The sequence below is a fragment of the Ylistrum balloti genome, unplaced genomic scaffold, assembly GCF_031769215.1.
Source record: "Ylistrum balloti isolate Yb309-2 unplaced genomic scaffold, AGI_CSIRO_Ybal_v1 Utg370260, whole genome shotgun sequence".
In the NCBI taxonomy this organism is placed as follows: Eukaryota; Metazoa; Mollusca; class Bivalvia; order Pectinida; family Pectinidae; genus Ylistrum; species Ylistrum balloti.
This window is the reverse complement of record NW_026782205.1, coordinates 579312-590277: the sequence shown is the minus strand read 5'-3', so window position 1 is coordinate 590277 and position 10966 is coordinate 579312. Positions and strand designations below refer to the sequence as shown.

General features: G+C 34.8%; 1 protein-coding gene across 1 annotated transcript; it reads right to left on the bottom strand.

Moving 5' to 3' along the window:
* Positions 1-876: 876 nt before the first annotated feature.
* Positions 877-10966, bottom strand: LOC132552591 (ras-related protein Rab-7L1-like). The gene is made up of 6 exons (XM_060216778.1): positions 10894-10966; positions 8865-9144; positions 7514-7585; positions 3720-3901; positions 2313-2434; positions 877-1727 (listed from the first exon to the last, which is right to left on the bottom strand). The coding sequence occupies exons 2-6, from the start codon at positions 8980-8982 to the stop codon at positions 1586-1588; spliced, it is 636 nt and encodes a 211-aa protein (XP_060072761.1). The 5' UTR covers positions 8983-9144; positions 10894-10966; the 3' UTR covers positions 877-1585.

Sequence of the window (10966 nt, the reverse complement as noted above, 5' to 3'; positions counted from 1 at the left end):
CCACAGTGTGACAACCCAGGGTCCACATCACCAGTACTCCACAGTGTGACAACCCAGGTCCACATCACCAGTACTTCACAATGTGACAATCTGGGTCCACATCACCAGTACTCCACAGTGTGACAACCCAGGTCCACATCACCAGTACTCCACAATGTGACAACCCAGGTCCACATCACCAGTACTCCACAATGTGACAACCCAGGTCCACATCACCAGTACTCCACAATGTGACAACCCAGCTCCACATCACCAGTACTCCACAGTGTGACAATCCATGTCCACATCACCAGTACCTCTAGTGTGACAACCCAGGTCCACATCACCAGTACTCCACAGTGTGACAACCCAGGTCCACATCACCAGTACTCCACAGTGTGACAACCCAGGTCCACATCACCAGTACTTCACAATGTGACAACCCAGGTCCACATCACCAGTACCTCACAGTGTGACAACCCAGGTCAACATCACCAGTACTTCACAGTGTGACAACCCAGGTCCACATCACCAGTAATCCACAGTGTGACAACCCAGGTCCACATCACCAGTACTCCACAATGTGACAATCCGGGTCCACATCACCAGTACTCCACAGTGTGACAACCCAGGTCCACATCACCAGTACTCCACAGTGTGACAACCCAGGTCCACATCACCAGTACTTCACAATGTGACAATCTGGGTCCACATCACCAGTACTCCACAGTGTGACAACCCAGGTCCACATCACCAGTACTCCACAATGTGACAACCCAGGTCCACATCACCAGTACTCCACAATGTGACAACCCAGGTCCACATCACCAGTACTCCACAATGTGACAACCCAGGTCCACATCACCAGTACTCCACAATGTGACAACCCAGCTCCACATCACCAGTACTCCACAGTGTGACAATCCAGGTCAACATCACCAGTACTTCACAATGTGACAATCCAGGTCAACATCACCAGTACCTCACAGTGTGACAACCCAGGTCCACATCACCAGTACCTCACAGCGTGACAACCCAGGTCCACATCACCAGTACTCCACAGTGTGACAACCCAGGTCCACATCACCAGTACTTCACAATGTGACAATCCAGGTCCACATCACCAGTACTCCACAGTGTGACAACCCAGGTCCACATCACCAGTACTCCACAATGTGACAATCCAGGTCCATATCACCAGTACTCCACAGTGTGACAACCCAGGTCCACATCACCAGTAATCCACAGTGTGACAACCCAGGTCCACATCACCAGTACTCCACAATGTGACAATCCAGGTCCATATCACCAGTACTCCACAATGTGACAATCCAGGTCCATATCACCAACATTTCACAATATTATATTATCAGAGCCAAATGACAGTTACATTGCTTCATTTGTGTTGCTACAATGGGTAATAAAAAATCCTTGAAATTCTCAAGTCTGACGAAGTCACTGCTTAATCTGCAGTACAATAACAGGTCTCTTGTCTTATATATATACACACAACTTATTGAATACAAATGAAGGCATAATGCTCTCAAGTCTTGATCACTAACACAGTTGAGCATGACCTTTATATTAAAGCCTATAGGAGTCCGGGTCAGCACCCACACCGAGACTCTTCAGTAAGGTGAACTGTCTGTGACTTGAGATGTACAGTACCTGGACTGACAGACTGTCGCAATGATTCAGAGAATCCATCTAACTCAGAATGTTTTGACATCATCTCCTCCATCAGAAACCTGCACGGTAAAAACACATGTATCTTTATCATATTTATGGTAAACTCCTCCATCAGAAACCTGCCTGGTAAATACACGTGTATCTTTATCATATATACGGTAAACTCCTCCATCAGAAATCTGCACGGTAAATACACATGTATCTTTATCATATATACGGTAAACTCCTCCATCAGAAATCTGCACAGTAAATACACATGTATCTTTATCATATTTATGGTAAACTCCTCCATCAGAAATCTGCACGGTAAATACACATGTATCTTTATCATATTTACGGTAAACTGACAGAATAAAAAGTGGAGTGCAGTGTTTTTTTAAGTAAATAACTTGCTTTGTTTTCAATCATTCTTTATTTAAAATTATATTTGTATGTGTTGTTTGTGAATCATAATCAAATACTACGTTATAAACACACATACATTTTGAACTAGTGTTCAGCAATTGTTAACCTGATGAGAAATTCAATCAACCTCCTGACACCTTCACCATCAGATCACAGGTCAACGTCATTGCTATGTGTTTAAAGAACATGGTGCACAAAGTAAATCATGACACATTATTTTTCTTTCTAAATGAGTTTACCTCATGGACTCCTCGATCATAAGGCCCTCCTTGACTGAGGTTTCTGTCCACCCTACAAAGTCATGCTCCTTACACATGTCTTCAATCTCATTCTGTTCGACCTCTCTGTGGCTCAGGTCACACTGAAAGGTCAAATACATTCAGTCAAGTTGAATAATGCCAAAATTATAACATGTACCTGCTCTTCTTCTCAGGTTACACTGAAAGATCAAACAAGATAATGCAAAGCGTGACATTATCCCACACAGCCCACTGTTTAATAGAAAGATACACATTCATAAAATGGATATACTTGTACAAAGTTTCGTGTAATTACCTTGAACGTGAACAAACATTACTTTGTGATTTGTCCTATCTATTTCCATGGTAGCAGGAAAAGTATTTAAATGGAGTAATTATGTTTAACAGTTTTGGAGAACAGATCAAAAAAATAACCCTGCACACAGGGACGCACAAAGCCCAATTTATTATCCAAAATGCATTTTGCAGAGGATAACAAGGTCAAATAAGTTTATAAAAGGTCAAATAAGATCCTCTTCAAACAAACACCCCTCACAGATTGAAGGACCTCTGCATACCAAATCTGGTCAAAACTACAGGAAACTGTTAGATAAGAGGCCAGGATTGTGTTTTTGAAAAACCTTATATATCCTACTTAGGTTTTAAGAATTAAGAAGCAATCGCAGCAAACTTAGGTTTTGTTATACCATTGGACAATAAACATATAATACAATCATTTGAATGACCAAAGAGTAATGGTCATTTACAGTAAAACTTGTTCATAGTTACCATGGAAACCAAGATTTTGAAAAATAAACTATCACATCTTAAATGGTCTTGTTCAACGAAGGTGTGACCTAAATTTCCAGTTATCTGAAGGCTCTGAAAACAGCTCTTTCTGAAAACATAGCCAGACAAAATTGTTTATTTTTTCATATAAAAGGAGGGAATAAAACAAAGTCACTACTGGGGCACATCTCCTTATTGTGCAGGTCATTCCCATAATTTTAACAGATCTCTTGTAAACTGAATGAATGCATAGCTAGACAATATTGTCTTCATTTTATTTTATATACAAAAGGGATATAACTCTCTGAAAAATTTTAAAAGATCCATTGTAATCTGAACGAGTGTAAAGCTGGACAAAGTTTATCAACAGACAGATGGATTCCATTAAACTCATCTCGCCCTCGCACTCCCACCCCCAACCCCCCACACCCCCTCCAACCCCCCACACCCCCCCCCCCCACCCCCATCCCCACCTCCACCCACCCAAAGCTTCGTTGAGAGAAGTCCAAATTATTTGCTTGCTCATAATTGTTTCTAAGTACATTTCACTAATACAAAAGTCTCTTGAATATATAAAACTGATTTCATCCCCTGCAGGTATCTATCGGTGAGACCTACCTTATTGGCCAGTAGTAAACACGGCACAGTGGAACCATCAGGTAAAGAGCATTTAGCATCCAGGTCTTTTTTCCATTTGACAGCATTTTGGAATGTTGATCTTTGTGTGAGGTCAAACATTATGATACAGGCATGTGCATCTTTATAATATACTCTGGTCATAGATGTAAATCTTTCCTGTCCTGTAAAAGTTTCCAAATTACTTTACATAAGTATTTATAATACAAAGGAACTTTGTTCTTTATTGTTCTGATATCTCCGCACCTGATTTGTTTTACTAATGTCATTACACTATCAAACTATACTTTTTCTGGCTCTATTTAATTCTTAACACAAAAACATCTAAAAACTTTCTGATGAACATTACACAGAAATGATCTGCCATTATCAAAAATCTTAGAACATAAGAAAGCATTAATACAATGCTAAATCTGTATAACTAGTACAACTGTCCTAATTTATACAATACTAAATCTGTATAACTAGTACAACTGTCCTAATTTATACAATACTAAATCTGTACAACTGTCCTAATTTATACAATACTAAATCTGTATAACTAGTACAACTGTCCTAATTTATACAATACTAAATCTGTATAACTAGTACAACTGTCCTAATTTATACAATACTAATTCTGTACAACTGTCCTAATTTATACAATACTAAATCTGTATAACCAGTACAACTGTCCTAATTTATACAATACTAAATCTGTATAACTAGTACAACTGTCCTAATTTATACAATACTAAATCTGTATAACTAGTACAACTGTCCTAATTTATACAATACTAAATCTGTACAACTGTCCTAATTTATACAATACTAAATCTGTATAACCAGTACAACTGTCCTAATTTATACAATACTAAATCTGTATAACTAGTACAACTGTCCTAATTTATACAATACTAAATCTGTACAACTGTCCTAATTTATACAATACTAAATCTGTACAACTGTCCTAATTTATACAATACTAAATCTGTATAACTAGTACAACTGTCCTAATTTATACAATACTAAATCTGTACAACTGTCCTAATTTATACAATACTAAATCTGTATAACTAGTACAACTGTCCTAATTTATACAATACTAAATCTGTATAACTAGTACAACTGTCCTAATTTATACAATACTAAATCTGTACAACTGTCCTAATTTATACAATACTGTCCTAATTTATACAATGTATAACTAGTACAACTGTCCTAATTTATACAATACTAATTTATCTGTATAACCAACAACTGTCCTAATTTATACAATACTAAATCTGTATAACTAGTACAACTGTCCTAATTTATACAATACTAAATCTGTACAACTGTCCTAATTTATACAATACTAAATCTGTACAACTGTCCTAATTTATACAATACTAAATCTATATAACTAGTACAACTGTCCTAATTTATACAATACTAAATCTGTACAACTGTCCTAATTTATACAATACTAAATCTGTATAACTAGTACAACTGTCCTAATTTATACAATACTAAATCTGTATAACTAGTACAACTGTCCTAATTTATACAATACTAAATCTGTATAACTAGTACAACTGTCCTAATTTATACAATACTAAATCTGTATAACCAGTACAACTGTCCTAATTTATACAATACTAAATCTGTACAACTGTCCTAATTTATACAATACTAAATCTGTACAACTGTCCTAATTTATACAATACTAAATCTGTATAACCAGTACAACTGTCCTAATTTATACAATACTAAATCTGTACAACTGTCCTAATTTATACAATACTAAATCTGTATAACTAGTACAACTGTCCTAATTTATACAATTTATACAATACTAAATCTGTATAACTAGTACAACTGTCCTAATTTATACAATACTAAATCTGTATAACTAGTACAACTGTCCTAATTTATACAATACTAAATCTGTATAACTGTCCTAATTTATACAATACTAAATCTGTATAACTAGTACAACTGTCCTAATTTATACAATACTAAATCTGTATAACTAGTACAACTGTCCTAATTTATACAATACTAAATCTGTATAACTAGTACAACTGTCCTAATTTATACAATACTAAATCTGTATAACTAGTACAACTGTCCTAATTTATACAATACTAAATCTGTATAACTGTACAACTGTCCTAATTTATACAATACTAAATCTGTATAACAACTGTCCTAATTTATACAATACTAAATCTGTATAACTAGTACAACTGTCCTAATTTATACAATACTAAATCTGTATAACTAGTACAATTGTCCTAATTTATACAATACTAAATCTGTACAACTGTCCTAATTTATACAATACTAAATCTGTATAACTAGTACAACTGTCCTAATTTATACAATACTAAATCTGTACAACTGTCCTAATTTATACAATACTAAATCTGTATAACTAACAACTGTCCTAATTTATACAATACTAAATCTGTATAACCAGTACAACTGTCCTAATTTATACAATACTAAATCTGTACAACTGTCCTAATTTATACAATACTAAATCTGTATAACTAATTTATACAATACTAAATCTGTACAACTGTCCTAATTTATACAATACTAAATCTGTATAACTAGCACAACTGTCCTAATTTATACAATACTAAATCTGTACAACTGTCCTAATTTATACAATACTAAATCTGTATAACTAGTACAACTGTCCTAATTTATACAATACTAAATCTGTACAACTGTCCTAATTTATACAATACTAAATCTGTATAACTAGTACAACTGTCCTAATTTATACAATACTAAATCTGTACAACTGTCCTAATTTATACAATACTAAATCTATATAACTAGCACAACTGTCCTAATTTATCAATAAAACTAGATTTTAAGCTCTACTTGTATCACAAAGTGAAAAAATACCTATTAAATCTAAATAACCAAGTACTATAATACCCAATATATCTTAATTACAAAGTACCTTTGTATCTTAGAGTGCTACATGGATATCATCAGTTAGAACTATGTTACAAAGTGCTAAAACACCTGTTATAATTGTGTTACAAAGTGCTAAAACACCTGTTATAACTATGTTACATAATGCTAAAACACCTGTTATAATTGTGTTACAAAGTGCTAAAACACCTGTTATAACTATGTTACAAAGTGCTAAAACACCTGTTATAACTATGTTACAAAGTGCTAAAACACCTGTTATAACTATGTTACAAAGTGCTTAAACACCTTTTATAATGTCTGTATAACAAAGAGTTCTATCCGAGGCTATACTCATTCAACCATATACTATAAATATAGCACCTGCCGCGTCTGTATAACAATGTGCTACAATCTTTGCTATACTCACACAACTCAATGTTATAACTGTAGCACCTGCCGTGTCTGTATAACAATGTGCTACAATCTTTGCTATACTCACACAACTGAATGTTATAACTGTAGCACCTGCTGTGTCTGTATAACAATGTGCTACAATCTTTGCTATACTCACACAACTAAATGTTATAACTGTAGCACCTGCTGTGTCTGTATAACAATGTGCTACAACCTTTGCTATACTCACACAACTAAATGTTATGACTGTAGCACCTGCTATGTCTGTATAACAATGTGCTACAACCTTTGCTATACTCACACAACTCAATGTTATAACTGTAGCACCTGCTGTGTCTATATAACAATGTGCTACAATCTTTGCTTTACTCACACAACTGAATGTTATAAATGTAGCACCTGCTATGTTTTATAACAATGTGTTATAATATTTGTCATACCACAGAATGCTTTAAACATAGTACCTGCAATATCCCAAATCTGAAGCTTGATTGCTTGTGTATCAGACCACTTCACGACTTTCAAGGCAAAGTCAACTGAAAATACAAAGATATTGCATCAATAATGAAACATGTCCATCAGGTTAGTAAGTATTAATATAGGAATACAACACACATCACAATCACATCGAAAATCATGTGTTATTTATCATCGACCACACTGTCACCTTCATCAGATGACCAGCATGAAGAATATTTGCAATGAGATATATACAGTGTATGAGAAGGTACTGAATCAAGAGGAACTTTCAGCTGTACTATGATCCTGCGTATACAAAGATGGAAAACATTGTGATAAAAACAATAAGAATATAATGATCACTGGACAAACTGATGATCTTCCATACGTACCTTGGTTAGATGGTAACAATGTACTTACCCAGCAAAGTTGATTCATTAACACTTTGTTTAAAGCTACATTTGATAAATGGGCCATATATCCTAGCACATTACAAGACGTTTTAAGGAAATTGTTAACAGATCTTAACACATTATTTTGGCAGCATTTTAATTAATAAGACAAACATAATACTTAGTAATTCTAGTGTGTTACTGGCAAACAATCATTACTACCGGGCACCAAGTTTTTTCAACGATAAAAAAAAACTTTCATTCTTACTAACTTTTACATTGGTCAAGTTTGTTCACTTTATTCTAGTTTTAAGCCATGGAAAAATTTAGATCATAACCTGCAGACAGCTGGCATGATTTTTCAGAATTAATATTTGACCCCTGTAACCCTGAAAATTGGTCAAGGTCAGTAAACCGTAATCCTTGAATGCTGTTGGCCAAATTTTGAAATAGTAATTTAAGGTTTTTTCTGTCGCTAAACACTTACCTCCAATGTTCATCTTGTAGTCTCGTCTGTACGAATCATCCCTAAACACTTACCTCCAATGGTCATCTTGTAGGTTCGTCTGTACGAATCATCCCTAAACACTTACCCCCAATGGTCATCTTGTAGTCTCGTCTGTACGAATCATCCCTAAACACTTACCTCCAATGGTCATCTTGTAGTCTCGTCTGTACGAATCATCCCTAAACACTTACCCACAATGGTCATCTTGTAGTCTCGTCTGTACAAATCATCCCTAAACACTTACCCCCAATGGTCATCTTGTAGTCTCGTCTGTACGAATCATCCCTAAACACTTACCTCCAATGGTCATCTTGTAGTCTCGTCTGTACGAATCATCCCTAAACACTTACCTCCAATGGTCATCTTGTAGTCTCGTCTGTATGAATTATCCATAAACACTTACCTCCAATGGTCATCTTGTAGTCTCGTCTGTATGAATCATCCATAAACACTTACCTCCAATGGTCATCTTGTAGTCTCGTCTGTACGAATCATTAACATATCGTTGTACAAATGAGGTCTTGCCCACTGTTGGGTCACCTATGATGATGACCTTGAAGAGAATTTCAGTCATGTCTGTAGCTCCTGTTACACCTATTTTGCACTTTGGTTTTGCATTGAGCCGTTAGTATAAAGACTTAATTCCTTCGTGAATCCATGAATTAAATTGCAATATTGACAAGAAATCAGTTAAGTTAATCACTTTATGTCAGCTTTCTCTGGAGATTCCCAGATCCTGAAATGAAAAGAAAAATTAGTAAATGATTGAAATTTGCTAAACCAGAAATTTGAAAAATATCCAACCAGTATTTTCATGAAATAGTGATATCAAACTATAATTTACAAAATCTAAGATGGCTGTCCGTCAGTCATTTTGTTTTATCTGACCAGTCATACAGTTATGCATTCAGAAGAAACCAAGCTAAAGAGATCAATCCAATGCTTTTTTATGAAATTATGATAACACTGATGACAGACCGTCACCAGCCAAGGTTGATTTAAATATGATGAACAATATACCACATGCATAAGTTGGTATAACTGACAAGTGTCATCACTTCATCGCTGAATTAACTGTGAAAAACTATATGAAAAGAGTAATTATCTTGACAATATGTTGTCTCAGGACAAAAGGACAGAAAAAAATATTTCCAGTTGTGTTATTGCACAGAAGTTATTCTCAAATATAAATCTAACATCCAGGATACAAGTCTCTTTTATATGAGTAACAAATCTTTCATCAATGACCTTTGATCAACAACATTGAGACTTAAAATTTCTGGTGAATTTTGTTTTTATAGTTCATGAATAATTCACATGAGCAACCATTAACTAATGTCATCATACAAAAGTAGGAGGGTGTATACTGAAATGATATCATTTTTATTAATAATTAGATTCTCCGCTGATAAGTACTATGTAATATGTACACACATATCACTCAGTCTTTCAGGGACAGAAATAATCACCCCATTACTTACTATATTTAATGTCAGATAACATTGATAGGGAACAGTGTTAATCATCTTTGCTAACGAGGAGGTACAATCAAGTGTTTAGTAGGGGCATATGCAAGGCTAGCAAAGATCACAGGTGTTTCTCCTTCATATTGTATGCAGAGGCTTTGAGAATGAGATGCTTATTTGGAGCTTAAGAAATGGGTTGTGGTTGTCTTCAGGGGAAAGGACTTGTGAAGGAGACAGTATTTGAAGTTGAAAGTACATTTCACCTAACTGGTTAGATTCAAAATTAGGTTAGTAGTTCAAAATTCAGTGAGGCAGATTATGTTTTTATCATTGCTTCCTATTACACAGTGCATCTGACATCATTTACGGACAGACATACTTCATCATATATTGTACTGATCACAGTATATAACACCATAATGTAACTTGTTCACATTTAATGCATACATTTTGATCAACATAATGCCGTATAACAGATGAAGTGTACAGTTTCACTCAATACAATGACTCAAAATCAGTGCATAATACCAATTAAGGCATTAGTTTCCAAAATGTCGTCTCCATTGCAGCATTTCCAGTGATTTTGTCAAGAGTTTTACTTAAATTTAAAATATCACTACTATAAGTATAAAATCACATTCTGACATATTATACATCTGTTTGCAAATTAAAATTGCATGACATTATACATATAAGTGATTGATCCGATATGTGCTGATCATTAAATCCAGTGATATCATATCAGGATGCGAAAAGTGAATGATACGTTTCTTCAACAGTGTCAGTGATACTGAATCAACTATTTTGCCTTATTTAATGCTTGTTAAACATACACATTATATATATTATATATATATGCCATGTAATAGTAATTAATTACACACAACACAGAGTACTGAACTTCAACTATGCTATTTATAAATGAAACTGTCATGTCATCACAGTCTTGAATTAAATGTGTGGTCGATGTCTCTAGTTAAATTTTCTATTTTTCGTAATACATGTACCTACATACTTACATAACACTTGCTTTAAGATTCCATCAGACGACAATAACACCGCCGGAACACCGGTCTCCCACACAGTTCAGCA

Bases quoted from the DNA above. Each gene is read 5' to 3' on its own strand.
- LOC132552591 (XM_060216778.1), bottom strand. From the start codon at position 8,982: ATGACTGAAATTCTCTTCAAGGTCATCATCATAGGTGACCCAACAGTG. The intron at 7,586-8,864 runs GTAAGTGTTTAT...TTGTATTTTCAG, and splicing joins CTACAAGATGACCATTGGAG to TTGACTTTGCCTTGAAAGTC. The intron at 3,902-7,513 runs GTACTATGTTTA...AAACTTTTACAG, and splicing joins TCAGATTTGGGATATTGCAG to GACAGGAAAGATTTACATCT.